Below are 21,904 nucleotides of genomic sequence, written 5' to 3'. Positions count from 1 at the left end.
GTAAATTTGTCATGAATTTTGCCAAGTCTGCGATATATTTTACAAACAAATCCTCTATATTTACATATGAACCTTTACAGTTCAAAAATAGTTTTTTAAATACTCAGTGAAAATTCAATAGCAGCTAGAACGGCGATGTCGACTCTGGAGTCGAAAATTTGACTGCCAAAAGCAAGAATATGTTTTGTACTTGCTGTCAATCAAGAATACTGTATATATTACATGACGGTTAAAACTGAGTAGGTGGGGCATCTGCAAATGTTCGTACCTCCCTGATATGTAAGTGACAAATAACAGCAAAAACAGTTCCCATATTTGTCCATAAATTTGGTCAGTGGAAGGAGCCAGGGGATTTCAAGTGGGTGATTATTGATAGACAAGTACCATATTTGGGCTTAAGTACAGTCAACCATTCGAAATGGAGGATGGGCTAGACTTTATCGATTGATTTTGCTGGAGTAATTTCCTGTTAACCAGGTTTAAGTACTGCAAAGGTCAAATCATGTTTGCTGTGCAGAATAACTGGACTATATACAACGACAAATTTAAAGAAAATAATATAATAAAGAATGTACACTCTATTTGTCACATACAGGGTGTCCCTGAAAGAACTGTACTGTCAGAAACTTTAATTTTTGGATATTTTAATGCTCGAATCAAACAAGGCCGATTAATTGGCGCACTGTCACAGAAAGTTGCCCGTCTCGTTTTTGAGATATAAGAATATTACGAAAACAACACCTCATTTTCAATCATCGATTTCAATGATTATTCGGAGTACCAATACCTTAGACCTCTGTGTGTTAAATGAATGTTATAGCATATATCGTCCCAGTTTTCAGGTTTAGGCTTGTACTAAACACAATGAGTGTTGCAAAAATATTTACATGATATGCATGATGTGTGCTTCAAGCATATGTGTACGTCATGCAATAGCTCACTAATAAGAATGTCGTCAAAAATAAATGTCGTACCTCAATGCTTAAGAAACAGTGCTTGGTACTCTGAAAACAGATCATCGATTGATTGATTGATGTTGAGTCCGCATGAGAACAAAATGGTCTGTTTTAAGGTATATAGAAGCTGGCAGTCATGTTTGATTCGAACAATAAAACCCAAAACATTAAAATGTTGGAATTGAGCAATATATGTACGTAGAAACGTAATGATCAGGTTAGGAAAAATGGTACCTTCGCTTTGTATATAAATAAGAGGAAAGGTACAAGCTTGTAAATTTTACAAAAGGAAAGTGACATTTTAACTAATTAACACTTTTGTATAATTTCGGTTTTATTTGGAATTATTCTCCTGATTGAAAACAGTCAAATAATTGACTAGAAAGGAGATGTGAAACTGGCGACAAAAAAATACGTAAGGAGTCACAAAGCGTAATCCTACCGAAAACCGGCATGTCGTGGAATCGTGGAACCGTGCCCCAAACTTTTAAACATCTGCGCAAAATCATTCAAACACAAAATTTAAGACGCCAAAACAACGTTACAAACGCCGGAATATAACAAATATAATCTATTTAGCAATGTACGCACTATTGTTAACTAAAAATGTAAGCAGATAAGTATACAAGTATACAAAAGACCTATACGTCATAGAAGTGAGTCTGTAATTAAGTTAGATTGTACCTTACGAGGGTGTGCCGATAAATAATAATTCAACCACCCAACTAGAAAATGTAAGAAAATACAAAAACATGGCAACAAATGCACAACAGAACTATACATTACAGAAATGAGTCAGTAAATATTATTTTACCGATCCAGGGAATGTTCATAAATGGCAACATAACGAACAAAGAGCCATCGATCATGTAACTTAAATACTTCGCTTCTCTGGAAATGTCTCAGACTCATACTTCAAATCTCAATTGGGAATTAATATCATTTCAGTCTTAAATAAATACCTGTCTTTCATTTAAAAGTTAAAGAGAAAAATTCAAACTGTAAAATTTTGAAACCATTTTTTATCACCAGACGTTCACCGATAGAAACAGTTTGATGCAAATATCTTTAAAAAACACCTTTTTCGTCTGAATATGTTGTGTAGTGTGAATATTGATTTTCCTATCGGTGAATTATGGGTTCGAGTCTCTATTATCACCATATTGTCTTTGAGGTCAAGGATTGTTATAGAATTTTCAAAAAATATTGTATCATAATTATTCAATTTTCGTTAAAATTAGTTATATTTAAAATCCATATGAGCATTTATTGTGAAATATGTCTTATAAAATGCTTTCAAGTGTAAAACTAATGTAGTAAATTTGTCATGAATTTTGCCAAGTCTGCGATATATTTTACAAACAAATCCTCTATATTTACATATGAACCTTTACAGTTCAAAAATATTTTTTTTAAATATTCAGAAGTTCGTAATACTGCTCATAGACTGTCCCCATATTAGCCGGACAATTTTTTACGTTTTCATAACGGTGATCTTTCGCAGTAGACTCGTAAGGTTGACTGTTAATACGACTTGATGGCGATATCCCCATGTACGTTTCATTATCTCTCCTTCTAACGTCACTCAAATCAAGTTCTGTGTACGGTTTCTCGATCGGTCTGGCTTTTGATTCGATGTGTTTGCGTGATTTCCTTTTCCACAAATAACATCCGAGTAATACTACCAATATCACCGGCAAAGTGCTGGACAAGCCAATTGAGATCAAGAATGTACCTACTGTGACATATTGGTCGCCATTGGTTTCAATCTGGGATGAGTTTCTCTGCAATGAACGATTATGTATGTATAAAATAACGTCATTAGCGAATTAAATACAAATACAATCGATGCAGACGTTTGACGAATACGTCTCTTTCTGAAAATTCTGCTTTACCATAAATATGTAGGTCTGTAATATTATCGTATAGGACAACTTATTTAGCACGATATCTTCGTACCAGATCTTTAATCAATTCTCGCGTTTCACAATACGATGCGCCTCCAGTGGTCACTGGGTCGAGGCCAAAATACGCAGTGCATCATGGGAAAATGAGTCGACATCCAAAGCCCGCGTAATACGAATACAATACAGGCACGTGCATCATTGTGGGTTTAAATGTCATTATAATGATGCTACATGCGAGTGCACACTAAAACAACAATTTACAGCTATAGTAGACCCATTTTCTATCTATTGATCACAGGGAATCCTTCGTGGAGCTGTTTTCAAAATATTTATTATCACACTCGCGTGAAAATTCAATAGCAGCTAGAACGGCGATGTCGACTCTGGAGTCGAAAATTTGACTGCCAAAAGCAACCGCTGGCGGCGCATTGTATTGTGAAAAGCGAGAATTGATATAATGAATGCAAATTATCCTTTCTATGATTTATTCACTACTCCGTAAACTTGAAGTCAGGTCCATAGCCAAGATTTATTGGGTGCGTGACTGTTTGCATCTAAAACGAGGGTTTACGCCCCCCCCCCCCCACCCCGATTGTTTGAACATTTGTACACAAACATTTGGACAACATGTAAAGTTTTCCTCTCCTCCAAATTAATAACAATGATACCTATTAACATTATATGTGAAGCGATCAAGGAAAATCAGTCGGAACTCGGATATATTGATTTTGAGATAAAGCCAAACAAAGCAACTGTTTCTTTTTGTTACCTCTTGTTTTGAAATCTCTTTAATTGCTCATATCTTTGGAACTGGTTGTTCAATTTAAATGGGGTTTTCTGCAAAATCCAGCTCTGTAAATGATTTTTACTATCCTATAAGAAAGTGAAAATTTAATATTTCAGAGTTCCGACTGATTTTGCTTGGTCGCATTACATAGTTGTGGATTGTGATGCGGGGTGTGTCGCTACCTTCATGATTGTATATTTCATAGTGGTGCTGTAAGGTGTCACATTTGAAACTGGTAAATCATTCATATTTGACGAAACGGTCATATCCTGAAACCAATTACATACGAGAAAAATTATTACCATTTTGATGATATTTCAATATACATTTGCAAGCAAGTGTAATACGCCAAGTCTGAAGAAGCTACTACCATTTACAGAACCAAAATATAAGAGTGGAAGTAGAACTTATTGAATGACCCTCGTATGTCCCATTTGTATGTTCATTTCGCCGTTTTGTGGAAAGATTTGTGTTAGAAAGTGGAAAAATGTCTAAATATAAAGTCGTGTATTGGGTAATTTTTATCGATATGTCTGATTTTTGATGGGTTGTATTTCCTTTTCCACACATAATATCAAACTACTCCGACCTCTAGCAATATGACTGCCAAGGTGAATGAAAAGCCAATTTGGATACAATACACCATTCTGCACTGCTCAATTACTTGGGTGCAGTGGCGTAACCAGTGGGGTGGCCGGGGGGGGGCAAGCTGCCCCCCCCCCCCCGGGCACAAAAAAACTGGGAAGAAGAGCACAAAATTGGGAAGGGAAAAGGGAGAAGGAGAGAAAAGAGGGAAGAGAAAGGGAAAGAAGAGAAAAAGAGGGAAGAAAAAGGGAAAAAGAAAAGAAAAAGAGGGAAGAAAAAAGGAAGAGAGAAGAGAAAAGGAGAAGGGGAAGAGAAAAGGGAAAGAAAGAGGGAAGAAGATCTATAGGGTCCTACTACTTTCATTGTGAAATTTGTTCTCTGAAACACTGATTTTTTAGCTTCTAATATGCCAAAACCAGGAGCTTCAGGGGCTCCGCCACCTTGACCCCCTTGCCGGGGCTTTGCCCCTGGATTCCCACCAGGGGCCCTAAGCCGGGCCCCTGGACCCCACCAGTTTAATGCTTCGCAGCAAGCCGCTCGCACATAAATACTACGATTTTTTTTTTCAGAAATTGGGAAATTTTACAATCTTGCCCCCCCGGAAGGTCAGGTCTGGTTACGCCCCTGCTTGGGTGACACATGAAAATAGAACAGGCCATTGTTTTCATATTATGTGTACCTTAAGGGGGTACTACACCCCTGCCCAATTTTGTGCCTATTTTAGCATTTTTCTCAAAAATCATAGCGCATTGGTGACAAGTAAGATATGTATATTATAGGGGTAAAGGACTACAACCACTGCACTGGAAATTGTATTTCAGCACAGACAACAGTTGTGGAGTTACAGTCAAAAATGAAGGAAAGCCAATATTTGATCAATAAATCAATAACTACTTGCCTTGAGTTGCTGAATTTTCAGTGCAGTAGTTGTAGTCATTGCCCCTATAATATACATATCTTACTTACCACCAATGCGCTATAATTTTTGAGAAAAATGCAAAAATAGGCACAAAATTGGCCAGGGGTGTAATACCCCCTTAAAATCAAACTTACCGTTGGCACTGGTGCGTTAACATACAAAGTAGCCCGTTTGCTGCTTCTAATTTCTCCAAGTCCGTTGCATGCTCGGCATTTTAATGTAGAGTTGCTGCCGTATGTGCTTACGTTCATGATGGTAAGACTAGCGCCTGACGAGTCCACTTCAGACTTCACGTTTAATCGTGTCGATGAGGGTTCTCCGTTTATCAACCAGGTGTATGTGTTTTTAGGATATGATGTGCGTGATTTGCAGGTAAAAGTAGCGTTATCACCGTCCGTAACAGAAAGGGTTGACGGAATGATATCGACTATGGGTGGAATTCGCAGAGGAGTAACTGTACAAGATGCGGGTGCTCCCGGATCTTGATTGACGTCTGGTGAAGTAGCAACACATTTAAACGTTAAATAATTTTGCGGTTCTGTTGTATTAAAGGTGACATTCAACGTTGGGTTAGGACTACTGTTTATTGTTTTCGATATCTGTGACATATCAGGAGCATACCATGTTAACTGAGCCGGAGCTTCGATAGTGCAATTCAGCTGCACTTCATACTGTCCTGTGTATGACCATTCGTCGATGACGGAGGATGAGCAAACTGGAGTATGAATGCGTATTTTTACGTCTTTCTTGTTTCTGTTTCTTTGATCACTACATCTGTATGTATAGCCTGCATCTGTCTGGGTGACTCTTTGGATCTGTAGGGTTATGCTTGAGAAATGTTTGGATAAACTGAATCGCTGTCTATCTAGTCCACTGGATTGATATAGACTGGTGCATGTACTAATATATTTCAATCCTGGGTTCGTTTCCCAATATCGAGACCATCGAATGTCATCACAGTCTGCATTTGAAGGTATCTCGCATGTCAATCTCGCATTGCCGCCATATACAGCATCCACATATTCAAGATTATAAGCAAAGATGCCCTGCCATAAGACAACGCAGACTAGCAAAACAGCATACATGCTTGCAAAGAGCTTGTAACACCAAATTTCACTTCTATTGTGCCTCTTTTTTTTAACAATTTCTATCGTAATAATATTATTTTTGTTATCATAAACAACGGTTCAAGATGTTAATGATGATATAAAACAACTTTATATAAACATGGTGGGTACGCGTTAACCGGAAACATGTGACGATACCATGAAATTAATCATAAAGAGGAAGTTTATAGTATAAAATCATTGTGTGGTCGACATAAACACTATGGTTTCATCTCACCATTTTTGTCATATTCTCATATCTTTATGAAAAAGTACTGAAAAGTGCAAAATACAGTTTTAATTAATGTTTTACTTATCGTAAGCTGGAGACGAAAAGGATCAAGTATCCTGAAATCAATATAAAGAGGTAATAAAATGCATTTAAGAGATAATTAATTTACTTTCGAAATAAACTTCCTTTTTGAAATTACCAGTTGACTCATATTTTGAAATTTATACTGTCTATTTGTTGATCGGCTTCTAACATTGTTTGATTTGGTATTTAAAGGAAAGCATTGTAAGTTAAACTAATTCTAGAGTAAAATTTGCCCAACTTATTTGTATTATAAAACTACCAAGATATGACACCGACTAGCCAATTACTAAGAAACACCATTCTCCCCTCTTTTTTGTCTGGTACGAGTACGGAATATCGCAATCAATACTCAAGCCTCTGCTGTTGAGCTCCATGACCACGGCAATTTTTACTTAAATTACTGTACAAAGAAAGGTATAACTATTACCCGGAACAATGCTATTTTCACATTTAAAAACAAAACCATGTAACCCTTCCATCATATCAAAACTCATCAGTTGTCGTATGGCTTTTAAAAGGTATGCGTAAGAAAAGTAAATAAAACAACATGCAATTTGTATTACATTTTTGTTAAATAATATCAATGTCTAGTATCCGAGGATATTACAGGTGGGTGATAATTTTACAGAAAGTGGCTCTAGTCCTAACCCTCCCCCTTTTTCGGTGCACTTGTTGCTGGTTTCAAATCAGTTGCAGATAAAACATATAGATTGGACAACTACTTAATCCATTTTTATAAAAAGTAATCATTATATTGTACTTATTAAAATAATGTGTCATTTTTGCACCAATATGAACATATTGGCATGATTACAGTTATGTTATGTTCCCTGTTTTTCTTCAAAAAAGAAATGTGGGTTAGCACTATATTGCTACCGACTTTTGTGGAATTCTTGAATAAATAAAAGGTCCTAACCCACTAATTTACTAGTGACCGGTTTGTGTGTAAAAATTGTACGAATGAGTTCAACAAAACTGTTAGTCTGTTGAAGTAATCCTATACTTTATGCGTGTATACTTTGTTTATGGAAATTCTCATGTATATAGTTGGTCAAAAAAAAAACTTATCACAAAACCAGTAACATGTGTTTTTGGTGGATTAGGACTATTGCCGAGTTTTTATACAATAATGATATTTAGTTTAAGCTACCTCAGCTTTGTACATTTTATAAGATGAAAGTGAAAAACTGTGTTTCAGATCCGACCTTTAAATTCATAATATCAATAACCAAGACAGTTGCATAACTAAACAGTAACGATTATAACATTATCAAACACAATAAAAAGATATAGGCAGACATGAACATAGTTATACAAAGTTTGATTTTACAAACCACTGCCGATAAAGATCGAATAACGAAGCATGGAGCCACTTTCCAGGCTTTATGCTCTGATCTCTAAAACAACTTAAAAACATTTTGGTATATTCCTTCTAGAAAGGACAATATGCACACCGGCCAACGGACTATATCTAAGCCGGCTGACGGACTATTATTATCAACGCCATGATTTGTGGTACTAGCTGTTGAGTCCTTCTGGAAGGCCTATTGTGGTGTATAGCAATCTTCGAAGTTATTCAAGCTTCTTCTGAAGCCCCGTAAACGGTCCTGTCTACCAAGGGCGGATCCAGGACTGCTTCCCCCGGGGTGCTTTAAAAAGAACTCGTAAATGTAAACAATATGCGCAAAGCGGGCATTGCGTCGAGCTTGCGCGAGGCAGGGGGGTGTCTGAGGGGGGATGTGCCCCCCTGAGAAGTTAGAAACTTTTGCAAAATGAAGACCTAATTAAAGCGATTTGGTGGACCATATTGTCACTATTAGTGTGTAAAATTTTAGATTGAAAAAGCCGAAAATTCGCGAGATTTGGTGCATACTTTTTCCTTTCTTTCTTTTCTCTTTCTTTCTTTTTTACTCTCTCTCTCCCCTCTTTTCATCTTTTTTTGCGATTCATACCCCGGGGTGCTGCAGCCACCAAAGCACCCCCCGGATCCGCGCTTGCTATCTACAAACTATTTGGTTTTGAAAGCACGTTTTTGCGAGCACTTTGCCGTTGCGACACACGTCGTTGGTCCTCCGCCGCGAACTTGTGTCCTTTCCACTCAAACGATTAGTTTTATTTGTGACTTTGCTCGCCGTCTGGAGTTATAGCCGCTGTGGAAAACTCTGTCTGAAATTAGCCGCGCTACAGACGCCGCGAGTCTAGTGTAGCAACTGAAAAACACTCGTAGGATGTTGGACTATATCATGGCCATGTTTTGGTATTCAATTGGGTGGATAGACTACGATATTTCTGCACAGACCATTAGTGAATAGTGTATTGGATTGAACTGATGTACATTACTGCTATAGGGGTTGCCATCGACTAATTCATCATAGCAGGAGCATGTAACGACTCACCCAGTTTCTTTATAAATCCATATGAAGATTTAATTTAAAAACTGTTTACCATTCTACTGAAGTATCATTTTAAAAGTTTCATGGTATTTTTATTCAATATCCAAGGATCTGTGACTAATAGAAAACTTTGCTTCTCAGAAAGTAGCTACTGCTCAATGTGCATGCTTCTTAAATACTTGGGAGTTCGTAATGCTGCTCATCGGTTGTTTCCATATTAGCAGTACACGTTATTACACTTTCACTGCCATGTTCTTTTGCAATGGACTCGTAAGGCTGACTGTATATAGGACTTGATGTTGGCGAGAGCCCCGTGTATGTTTCATCATCCCTCCTTCTAACGTCACTCAAGTCAAGTTCTGTATACGGTTTATCGATATGTATGGCTGTTGATGGGTTGTGTTTACGTGATTTTCTTTTCCACAAATAACATCCGAGTACTACTACCAGTATCACCGGCACAGTGCTGGATAGGCCAATTGCGATAAAGAACATATCTATCGTGACATATGCGGTGCCACTGGTTTCCATCTGGGATGAGTTAGTCTGCAATTAATGATATAAAAAGTAAATAAAAATTACTAAGAAAACCAATGCTGAATGATCCAGTGTTGGTTGGCAAATCATTGTATACTGTTAGATACCAATTATTTTGAGAATACAGATTGTACTTCTTTTGGGGTTCAGTACGAAGTGCTCATTAGTGTTAGTAAGCATTATTCAATATCCTCTTACTGAATTAATCCGCCACCTTATGATGGCCGACCATCGAAGTCTAACATATTATAGGTTGCTAAAGTAAAATCTATGATTTTTTTTTTAGTTTGCTCATATGAATTTAAACTTGGTCGTTTCAGTAGGATGATGGTCAATGAATATTACTTACTTCTTCAAGTGCCACCACCGTTTTGTATTTCCTGGTTGTGCTGTGAGGTGTCATGCTTTCCATATCCTGAAATCAATGAAAGTATGATGAAAATAATTTCAAACTTCACAACAGTGTTTCAACTATAAGAAGGGAATGAAGTCAAAATAAAGGATAACATTTGGTTCTTATTGTTGTTTTTTCCTGCTGATTTATATTCAGTGCTTTAAAATTGGATAAAATAGTGATACCCAACTTAAAATCAACGGTGAACAGGTCCGCGTTACGATATGTATTGGATATAGCCATGTTTATAAAAAAAAAGATCATTGAAGTTGGTTGAACACAAGAGTACTACTTGGTTCCTGTGACTGCATGGGCTTAATTGTAGTATATTCTATTTAGCTGTGATTCTAAATTCTCATTGTTTGGAACTACTGCTTTGCTCTGTATGTTTTATGATAACAGATCGTGTTTTGATTTCATCTCTTATACATGTATGTTTTAAACGAGAGTCGAACCCGAGACCCCTCGCGGGCCGACCGGTAGCAAATGGTGTTTCGCTGGCCCGGCTAACGACACCGTGCGTATACATGACTTATGGTGATTACGTCATCATATCATGTGGCATGAATGCATGCACAGTGTATATAGCCTGGTATAGCCTGGCAGTGTTAGCGTTAATAAAATAAAACAACTTAAACTTTCTATAACTAATAAAAACAGATATCAACCACACTGTGCCATTAAAACAAAAACTGTGCTTAAATATAATATTATAGAAAATCAAAAGTATCAATGTTTTGGCACAAAATCATAACATCAATAACTACTTTTAGTAGATCTCATGATTATGATAGAAGAGATAGTCATCTGAAATAAAACAAATTGCTATATTGCGTCTAAAATTCCGTCCTTTTCCGATCTCTGAAGACGGTTTTGTCGCGCCTTTCATGGGGACCCCCCCCCCCCGTCATTTTCCATCTTTCAATGACTGGGGTCACACAAATCTGATGGCAATTATGACTGTGACCAACATAACGTTTTATAAGGGTGTCATTTCCGCCCCATATCACATGGCTTTTATATATTTTTGTCCTTAACTCAAGAGCCACAAGACCCATTTTTCTTAAAAAGCCCAATTTTTTAGGTGTTTTAAGGGAAATGTAAAGACGAATCCGACGAGCCACATTCCTACACCTCACTGACGGCCATAGCTGGGGGCCATCCATCCATTTTACGCGACGCCAGTATCATAGGTATGCAGAGTTTACCAGTGCTACGCGCTCCGATTCGCTCGCGATAGTGGGCGTTTTGGATCACAATCCAAACGAACTAAGCTAGTTTGGCGCGGATGGCCCCCAGCTATGGCCGACTTAAACCTGACCATCACTTAGCTAGTCGGATTCGTCCATATCTATAATACAAAAGGTCAACAGTTTTCAATTGATAGTCATCCCGGCTACATAAACTTTAAGTACATATCATTAGATTTATTAAGTTTACTTCGAGGAATTGTTAAATGTAATAAATTTTTAATAATTTGCCGTAATTTTTGTATTATATCGCGAATTCCAAAAATATCTAAATTATTTGATATCAGAAAGACATTCCGTGTACTCAGAATACAATTTGTTGTGTCTAAAGTGCTCTCAGCGAGGTCCCACGAACAATACGTGAAAACGTCGCTATCCAAACCCTTAACCGAAAAAAATGATAATAAGAGAAGCATTACATACCACACCCTCCCTTAATTTGACAGTCTCCTGAGAAGGCGAAATCGTAGATGCTGTAACGTATATGACAGCGACACTACTTGTGAGGGAAACGAATTCAGTTGATGCTCTACATTGAATCTGTAAACCATCATTAGTAACATTTATGTTTTTCATAGCAAATGAGTACTTGCTCACTCCTTGATATACAATTATATCATTTATCGTCCATGTGTAGTAGTATCGATCTGGTTTCCTTAGCCCCAATCTTGCAAAGCATCTGAATACCGCAGTACTGCCTTCTTTTATAACAAACGCTTCTACTGGTTGAATTCTCACAAATCGATCTTGAACCGGAATCTTTTCACACGTTGGATCAAAATGGCCATTTATGCTCTTGACGCGGCAGGTGAAACTTGCAAAATTGAGTTCCTCTGTCGCTGTTCGATTTATTGTGAGCGATTGCTCATAGCGATAATCGTCAATTTCCAGCAAGACTGTTACGTTCGTTGTCAACCATTCCAACTTTCTCCGAAGTGAAATGGAGCATGTGAGCGAAAATTGTTCACCTATTTTAACAAAGTCACTTGGATACACTTCACATATAGGTTCGTGTACTAAAAGTTGAACATCAATAACGGGTGAATTTTCACCAAGATAGATAGCGTCATTGAATGTGTAACATTGGTATGTTCCTTCATCAGATTTCTGCACATTTGTAATACGTAAAATGTAGTTAGTAGCTGTGGTATCCACATTTGGCTGGTCGTGTACTTGATTGAATACAAGATCACAAGAGCTAATAGAATAAAGTGCAGGCTTAGTTTTCTTCCAGTGTATATAATATCCATGGCGACCACATGTCACATCTTGCAGTGAGCATATAGAGGAGGAAAAACGTTCCGCAAGCATGGTACGAGAGATAACACATGTTAAACTAACGTCTTCACCAACGAGTGCTTCGATTTTGCTTCCTGGTACTAACTCTGTCTGAGCTAGGTTTAATGAACGACATACTAATATGATTGTTACCAATTGGATAAACATATCTAATTGTATTTTGACTTTCTTTATACTATCAATTGTGTTTCTTAATGCGTAAACCACTGCGATAAACATACGATACACGAAATTTCTAGTTCCCCCAGACAGCATTTGGCGTACAAACTACGATTGATTGGATATTAAATGATGCTCTAGAGACTGATATGGCCCCTGGTGCGAAGAAAACCATGTACTACACTGTAATGAGTTTGAAGTGTTTTATACTTAATATCAACATTTACTTCCCGATATGCTAATACCACGATCCATACATTAACACAAATGGACTACAAATGCGGATATTCCAGAAAATAGATGCACACCCCTACAGAGGAGCTTGGATTTCCAGACTTTTGGACTTGTTATGATTGCTGGAAATCCATTCTAAAAGTGTTTAAATGCGAAAAAAACAGCCAAAAAATCACAATCATAAACTCCTAAATTGGTCGGCTCATTTAAGACAATTCCGTGATTTTGTGTACATTTTATTAATTTTTTTTTTAACTTTTTACTCCTCTATAGGGGGTGTGCACTAATTTTATGGAATAGCCCATTGGTAAGACGTGCATAATAGAATCAGTAAAAAATCGGAGCTCGCGAGGTATTAACTCGCCGCAAGTAGTTTTATTTATGTGTGATGTGTTTTATTAGTTTACAAAGTATGCATATAATAAGAGTAAAATACAGCTTGGTGTATTATGTTATAAACACATCACAAAAAGTAATTACCCACCTTCTTTTTGTTTTTGATGCCTTATTTGTCTCAATAGCCCATGGTGACCATTTGAATCCAGATTCAAAAGCTACACCTTATCCCATTGAAAGTGTTGCAAGGGGGTCTGGTTGCCACCTGTTCATCGCGGGTCATGTAGAGAATGTAATGGTTAGCTGATTTGAGTAGCTTTTTAGTGCAAGTTTTAATCTGCATCTTTTTTTCATTCAACATGTTCAAGGAGTCACCGTAAAAAATCGCTACAAATTTTGAGTTATCCAAACAATCGATGTGTCACAATTTGCAGAACTACAATAGTGTTTTCTTTGCTATATCATATTCATAATTTGATGCATAGATTTTATTGTCAGACAGGGTCGGGGGACAGTGGGCTGTGCACTGCCCTTTTCGTGATAAAGGTCTGGTAGTCACCTTTTTGTACCGCCGATATGCAGCTGTCAATCACCATGCACAACGAATGAGAATTACTGGGTTAAATCGGTAATAAAGTTACAAAAACAAATCTTAGCAGGTAAATCTACCATACATTTTGTTTTAAAAGATAATAAGAGATAATTACTTACAACTTCAGAAAAGATGAGAAAAGACGTTTTTATCGCGGCGTCGTCTGCCAACTAGGCAGCGTAAGAGTGAATGACGTCATTCTGCAATGAGTGCAAATGTGGGCCAATATCAATGACGTAGGTCAAGCTAGCTAGTAGTCACCTAGCTCTTACACAAGGTCCCGAGCTCACACTGTCCTCACTGTTGCGATCAAAGTAGCGCCTCTCTTATTTCAGTACTCTCAGAAGTAGACTATGCCATAGTCGAATTTCATTAAAAATATGTTATTATTATTCATGATGAACCCATTTCGTTGAACTCAAAATTATACTGATGTTTATTAAAATTAAAATATTCAATAGTAAAATGGTCATAAAGAATTAATAATATCAGATGATTAGTGACAATAAAAGTAATTGAATGCAACATTATCTTGCATAATTATAATGGCTCACTTTAATACTGAACAATTCTGATTTTGGAATCTACCAGTTCATTGATAGCGAACCACGAAAATCCGACTATGGACTTTGAATTTTAATCAGAACTTTGCCCCGGGACTTTGCTTTCTAAAAACACACTGTCAAGCATACTTGTTTATCAGTCCATTATCCACAAGTACTAAGCATGGTATAGTACAAGACGCGCTAGATGTTTGATGAGAGATTAACTTTCGCGTCAACACAAAAGCGCCGCAAATACCACAGATAGTTGTGTACGGTGTAGTTAATGGTAATGGCGCGGGCCCGGAAGGTTTAAACCATAGCGAGATATGGGCGACCAATCACAAGGCCGATCCATTTAAAGATGCATTATATCATGGCCAATTTTAGTTAGGCCAGAAATCGATTTTATTGACATCCAGAAACTCTCCATAGAGTCCCGTGTTAAAAAATCTTAACCGCAAGGCAAAGTCAGTAGTCCACTTGGGAAGCTAACAAACAGAGGGAGTGCGATGACTGAAAAGATCAGATACAGATGTGAAAATCTATCAGTTGTACACAAATTAATATAAATCAGAGTTTCATGCTTAAATGTAATAGCCAGAGTATGCAAAATGAGCAAGTGGACTACGGAGAAGAAGACTCAATTAAGGGGGGTACTACACCCCTCAATAAATTTGTGTCTATTTTTGCATTTTCTCAAAAACTAATAACACAGTGGTAATAAAGGTTATGTATATTATAGGGGCAAGGAATCCAATTACTACACCGGAATTTCAGTGACCCAAGACAAGCGGTTCGTTATTTATGATAAGAAATAAGGTACCGCTAGGATGTACCTCGTTTCCTATCATATATTCTGAACCGCTTGCCTTGAGTCACTGAAATTTTAGTGTAGTAATTGGATTCCTTGCCCCAATAATATACATAAGTTTTATTACCAGTTTGTAATCATTTTTTGAGAAAAATGCAAAAATAGTCACAAATTTACCACAGGGGTGTAGTACCCCTTACAAACTTGCTTAAACTAGGTCAGATTTTTATTCATATAATTCATTGAAATAAAAGGTGACAAATAATGCAAAATAACGTACATCCGGAAACTAGTAACAGATGTGCAAATTATGTATTACCAGTGTTGTTCATCAGGTGTAACTTTATTGAGTATCGTATTACAAGATTGTTCACCTGGTGTAACTTTATTGAATCATTCAATACTGATGTATCTTATGAAACAATAAAATATTACGAAACACTGATAATCTGTTCATAGTAACATAGGCAAGGGCATTTCATATTATACAATATAGTAATATCAACAATAATAATAATAATAATAATAATAATAATAATGATAATAATAATAATAATAATAATAATAATAATAATAATAATAATAATAATAATAATAATAATAATAATAATAAAAATACCAATACTAGTAATAATGATAATAATTGCAACAAGGACATCGTATCGGATGGTCAAATTTACCGTCGTGAGATTACGAAAGTTGATTTTGAATTTGTCAAATTGCAAACCCGGAAGTGGAAATCATATTCACAAAGCGCCCGATGATCTTCAGAGTTCCATTTTCTAGCAAAACCCTTTAAAATATTGTTTATATTCTAATTTGTCATGAAAATGGAAACAAATTTCTTTTTAAAGAAATACAGGGTGTCCCAGAATGATTTGTACCGTGTTTGCAAAAATAACTAAAAATAGAAAACGGGCATTGTATCTATTTTTGATACCAGCATTATAATTTTGGACATGTCTCCTACTTATTCTGTTAATTTCAGCACGCTACCTTTATTTGTTTTGGCGTGGCATGCAAAAAAAAAAAAAAACGACTCGCATACCTTTGAAAATGGCACGATACGATTAAATGAAGAACGTGGGATGTTTGGCACAGCATTTCGACGACAACTACTGTTGGGGTTGCGCCTTAAAGCTTGCCGGACAGCTGCAATGTTCGCTCTAGTTCTTACAGTCTTACGAGCACCTGAAGCTTCACTTTGCCGATTCCTGACAGTTCCGTGCTCGTCAAACTTCTTTACGTTATACACTATCGTCTAATGAATCTTCTTTGCGTCTCAACATAGCTGCCGGTTTGCCAGTAAGTTTTTGAAAGAAATCCACGCTGCTGTACAGTAAATTGAGGAGCTGTCTTTTCTGTACCACAACCAGTTCGATCTCTGCAAGCATTTCAAATGACATGGACCTCACACCACAATAACTATATTTAAAACTACCACCAAAGAGAGAATGGGATTAGGCCACAAATCCTTAATTCCATATAATGATTGCTTCGTAACGTCATAAATAATAGATAGATATCGGCTATTTAGTGGAAATATGAACAGGGCACAACTAAAATACCTGCATAACTTTTTTCCAAATAACTTTGTGCTGAACGGTTAGTAATGTTACAGATTTTCAAAATAGGTTGCGTTTTCAAAACTTAGAATTCACCATTTTTACGCAATCTCCTATAACTTCTACTAGAAACGTCCAATTTTTGAAATCTAAAAAATCTGAGAAAGCTAAATATATGTAGAACTTAAAATGCAAAACAATATGACCATTCAATATGCCCTTCATACCTAACAAATTCCATGTTTCCCGGTATAGATCATTCTGGGACACCCTGTATAACTAAGTTACGGTTGACGCATTTGGCCAATCAGCTGCTACAATATTTGTTTGCTTGTTTAAATCAATATTCAGTGAATTGTTCATCCGAATGATCATAAAAAATATATACAAAATCACCAGAACTGAAATTGTGTTACCTGTTATGATTATAGATGTGTGAATATAGCCTGCTAATGGTTAAGCCGAAAGCCGTGTATTACAGAGAAATTACTACATAATCTGTAATTTCTCTACATGAATACTTGAAATATACCAAATGACCATGTTAATGACGTCTCCTTCACTTTAAGGCAATTTATACAAGGCTTATACACCATGGAGCACTGAATGGACCTTCTTCCAGTAGGTCCGGGCGGACACACGCTTTGGTTCTGATGGTACCAAGCTCAAGCAAAATGCGCATGCCAAAATGAAAATCGTATAAGCGTGCTCGTCTGTAATCAGGTAATAAGAGAAAGAAAAGAAACAGTACTGAAGAAAACGAGCAAGGAAAACAACAACAAATGAATTTTAATTGTTATTCTGTGCCCCTATACACAGCGACAACGCCTGGTAAATATTTATATTGTACAGGCAGGGAAACTAAATCAATACACGTGTATCTGCTATGCATATTCAGACGATAGATCTTTGGATACCGGGGTAGAAAATGATGAATATATCCCGTCATTTTTGGTTTCTAACGCTTCAACCGTGCGTTTTGAAATCAAAAACTGATACAAATTCAGATTTTATATGTGGAGAACAAAAATATGACAACTGCCCACATTCGTAAACACTCGGGTTATGAAACAAAACACGGTACTAGCGCAGTGGACAACTGGTGGAAGCAGTCTAAAGCAGATGACGTACCAGGCTCACTGATATCTACATCTAGTCAATAGCCTTAGTCAGAGGTCCCATAGTCTCAAAACCTGTTAAACAGGTCGGAACAAAATGGCCATGCGTGGCATTTGAAAAACTAGTGGATTCGACCTACCATCACGGCGATTTCTGCCATGAAGATATCGGGGCGATGATACTGTGTCATACCAACACTGTACAAATTGTTGTAACCTCATGTATCATCAATAATTTCACAGCTTTGGCAATGAAAAAATATTTTATTCACATTGATAGTTATGTTTATTCCATAAGATCAGTGCGTAATGATTAATCTACGTGTACTTTAACACCCGCCCTGCAAACAATGGCTGGTAAATTGCAAAATCAAATGCTCTAGCTGCTGCAGGCAGGTAGCAATTATCTTGAAGATCAACTGATTCCTTGGAATTAGGCAATAAGAACAAATTATTTCGATCTTTCGATCGACCGTCGATGCTTAGTCGATTCCTTACTATTTATGAAATCAATCATTGACTAATTGTTAAATGTGATAACATATAAATTTTTGCCTGTATTGATATTGACCGATGAAAATTTAGCAGTAATTCTGATTAATTAGTTGTTAATTCATTAATAGCATCGAAGCATCATCGACGGTCAATGCAAAGATCAATAAATTTGGTTCTGGTATCTTACATATCTGACGGGTAAACGATCGGCTAACAGCATTTTTTTTATCATTTTGGCTTTTTTCTTCTTCTTCTTCTTTTGTTTTTGCGGCTTGCAATAGCCATGCAAATTTATATAAATTTTATGATTAAATAGAAGGACAAAGTAAAAAATACTATGAATAAATTAAATTTTACATTATAAAAGTAGCAAAAGTAGTTTTCATAAATAGTTTTTACTTCACTGTTAGTTAATTTTGTGTTTTGTGGCTATAAAACATAAAGTAGGTCTCCTGGATACTGAATACTGGTGTGAAAAACCGAATCGATGTGATCAATAAATCGATTTTAGTGACATCCACATGATTAGTGCATTGTCACTATTTGAAATACTTTTCAATTACAGCTCGGTTCTCGATCAGTTAACAACTTGTAATATTTTACTGTAAAGTGTCATAATGGGTCCAAGATACTTGTTGATACTCATGGTTGTGTGCATCATGACCGAGTCATTTACAAGCGCAAACCCGCTGAATCGAGCCAAACGAGGCTGTATGACGGATCCCGCCTGTAAGTATCCTTTTTCATGTTTTGTATGATTATGTTGATGACGACATTGGCCTTGAGACATTGGCCTTTCCACCATGTTGTGTTGCACACAGGCCCCGCGCCCAGGACCAAATGAGTTTCTTTTGGTGACAGGGCACTTTTTATCTACGCTCAAAACTGTGGAACAAACTGTCACCATCAAACATGAAAAACAGTACATTTGAGCATGTTTACTGATTTTGGCGATTTATAAATGCCATAGATGATTGACTGTGTGTGGTGGTGTCAATTGATTATGTGTAGGGTTGAGTTACGTTTATGGTAGTCCTGCCAGCAAGACTTCAGATTTTATCATAAACATAATGACATCTACGGACCTGAAGTCTTGCAGCAGTACATATGGATGCACTTAGTCCGAATAATCAGACCCAGAACAAAATATTAATTTCTGATATGATCGTGTACTGGGTCTGAACTGTTTCCATATGAAATCTTGATGGCAAATTGGACAATAGAAGCACCTGGTTCTACGTGACAGCTTTTTAATCCCTATTCAGGTTACGTGAATCACGCTATTGTGGACCATCCTTCTGATACTCTAGTGTTTGGACAAGCGGAACGGTTTTTTGTCTACCTCTCTGTTTGTAAACAAACCAGGAGGTCGAAATCGTCCTCCTCGCCGAATACGAAAGTCAGCGTAATAGTACGGCACTAGGATGCACTGTACGTTTAGAAAATCCAAATTTCAAGCATCAAGAAATGTACCTTGTATTAACAGTTTTACCTCAGAGATGCTGTAGACCCTCTCTACACAGTGTAGAAACATCACAAGTAGAATGCTGCTCAATATGATAAATCCAAATCATGAAAATCAAGACATTTTGCAGAGCAATATTTTGACCACTTTTGCACTAAGTAAATTACTCCCATGAAGATTGCAGGTTTTGCCAACTCAGGGAATTTTTAACCCACCAAAAGATGAGATCAATTAAGATCAATTACCTCAACTTTGTGAGTATAGCCTAGTACAGTGGGATTAAAATCATCCACGCATGCCCAAACCCTGGTACAATGGGATTTAAATCATCAGTGCATGCCCAAACTGTCCTTGAGCTACATCCTTAGAGCCCAAAATGAGCCCACATAATTATTGTGATGTTTCTTATTTGTGGAATACATATTAATATAGTGCACTGTAACTCTAGGTGCACTGTAACTCTAGGTATGACGAGTTACAGTTACTGGAACTACGTTTATGGTCCCTGGTTAGGTTCAGATTATGATTAGCTTATGGATTAATTTTTAACATTTGGAAGGATTTAGTTCTATGCCGGTTCAGGGTTAGGGCTTATGGTTAGGTTAAGGGGGTACTACACCCCTCGATAAATTTGTGTCTATTTTTGCATTTTTCTCAAAAACTAAAAACACACTGGTAACAAAAGTTATGTATATTATAGGGGCAAGGAATCTAATTACTACACTGGAATTTCAGTGTCCCACGACAAGCGGTTTGTCATTTATGATAAGAAATAAGGTACCGCTAGGATGTACCTCATTTCCTGTCATATATACTGAAGCACTTGTCTTGAATCACTGAAATTTCAGTGTAGTAATTGGATTCCTTGCCCCAATAATATACATAACTTTTGTTACCAGTGTGTTATTATTTTTCGAGAAAAATGCAAAAATAGTCACAAATTTACCACAGGGGTGTAGTACCCCCTTAAGTGATCAGGTAAGGGTACAATTTTAATGTGACGATTCACAACGAAAGGTACCTCTTGTCAGTTCCTACTAATATCTCATTTTGGTAGTACCAGTCAAAGACCTTTTGAAGTTTAAATTTTCCATGATCCTATTGTTGGAGAGGAATATAAAAGATACTAGGTTGTCTGTAGGATTGTTGTTACGAGCCGTAAGGCCAAGAAAAAAAATTGTTTGCTTGCCCTCAATTGAATTTTAACAATTGGGTCGGTCGGTCAGATTTCTTCTTTTTTTTCTTTTTTTTTTTTTAATTACTAGGAAACTCTAATGTTTGTATTAATTAAGGCTCAAAATATGAAAAATCAGACAATTTTGGTGTCAAAATGAATCAACTAATATTAGAAAACAACTAAAATGTTGAACACAAGCTCTAAAATACATTTTTTTACATCTTCAGAATGCAAAAATTTGAAAAGAAAAAAAAAACTTTTTCAGGAATTTCCAAAAATAGGGTCGGTATTCTTTTGTACAGTAAATAGAAAAAAAAAACTTTTTTCTGATTTCCAAAATTAGGGTCGGTCGGTTGAGGGCAAGCAAACAACTTTTTTTTTTTTTTTAATGGCTCAAATCCAAAATCACCTTTTACCCAATGCCCAACACAAATACACTGTTTGTTTAAGTTGACCAAATCTAAGTGTTTAATTGAAAGTAAAATATGTTTGGTATGTGACAGCAAATGCACAATACAATGTAATCAAATATAATCACTCTTTTAAGAGGAAGAAGAAGGGAAAAAACATGTTAATGTTCAGGTAAATCATTATCATTACCATAGATGTATTTTGTTTTGATTTCTATAGGCAATGGGGGGATGGCTACACTCTCGACAATGCAAGGCAAGTTTTCTTAATTATCTGCATGGTTTTCATTATGGGAACAACATAAACAATGTGACACGATATGATCGAGTCGGGACCAAAGAAGATTGATATGTGAAATGTAGTTACAATGAACAACTTGTCCAGTATTCGTGTACGGTATTTTATATTTATGAGGCAATCAATCAATCGATAATTCGATTGCACGGACGCAAATTCGCGTAATACTGCGAAATGCTGGTATCATACTTTCCTGCCGCTTGCCGCTTTGCCGCTAAGACGATGCTTTTGCTTCACTGCGCAGTCGCAC

At 36.7% G+C, this 21,904-nt stretch overlaps 2 protein-coding genes across 2 annotated transcripts; both read right to left on the bottom strand.

Annotated features, from left to right (window-relative positions):
* Positions 1-2,266: 2,266 nt before the first annotated feature.
* On the bottom strand, positions 2,267-6,239 carry LOC140140637 (uncharacterized). Its single transcript, XM_072162394.1, has 3 exons — positions 5,289-6,239; positions 3,833-3,919; positions 2,267-2,740 (listed from the first exon to the last, which is right to left on the bottom strand). Exons 1-3 carry the CDS (start codon positions 6,237-6,239, stop codon positions 2,369-2,371), a joined length of 1,410 nt encoding a protein of 469 aa, XP_072018495.1. The 3' UTR covers positions 2,267-2,368.
* Positions 6,240-9,079: 2,840 nt separating this feature from the next.
* On the bottom strand, positions 9,080-12,596 carry LOC140140636 (uncharacterized). The gene is made up of 3 exons (XM_072162393.1): positions 11,574-12,596; positions 9,856-9,921; positions 9,080-9,515 (listed from the first exon to the last, which is right to left on the bottom strand). The coding sequence occupies exons 1-3, from the start codon at positions 12,594-12,596 to the stop codon at positions 9,141-9,143; spliced, it is 1,464 nt and encodes a 487-aa protein (XP_072018494.1). The 3' UTR covers positions 9,080-9,140.
* Positions 12,597-21,904: the final 9,308 nt, after the last annotated feature.

The sequence above is a fragment of the Amphiura filiformis genome, chromosome 19 (assembly GCF_039555335.1).
Source record: "Amphiura filiformis chromosome 19, Afil_fr2py, whole genome shotgun sequence".
Taxonomy (NCBI): Eukaryota; Metazoa; Echinodermata; class Ophiuroidea; order Amphilepidida; family Amphiuridae; genus Amphiura; species Amphiura filiformis.
The sequence above is the reverse complement of the archived record's forward strand: the minus strand, read 5'-3'. Positions and strand labels throughout refer to the sequence as shown.

Coding starts and splice junctions, on each gene's coding strand:
- LOC140140637 (XM_072162394.1), bottom strand. CDS start 6,239: ATGTATGCTGTTTTGCTAGTCTGCGTTGTCTTATGGCAGGGCATCTTT. Junction 3,920..5,288: donor TTAACGCACCAGTGCCAACG/GTAAGTTTGATT, acceptor AATTGGTTTCAG/GATATGACCGTTTCGTCAAA. Junction 2,741..3,832: donor TGAAATATACAATCATGAAG/GTAGCGACACAC, acceptor CGTTCATTGCAG/AGAAACTCATCCCAGATTGA.
- LOC140140636 (XM_072162393.1), bottom strand. CDS start 12,596: ATGTTTATCCAATTGGTAACAATCATATTAGTATGTCGTTCATTAAAC. Junction 9,922..11,573: donor TCAAATTAAGGGAGGGTGTG/GTATGTAATGCT, acceptor CATTGATTTCAG/GATATGGAAAGCATGACACC. Junction 9,516..9,855: donor CGGTGGTGGCACTTGAAGAA/GTAAGTAATATT, acceptor CATTAATTGCAG/ACTAACTCATCCCAGATGGA.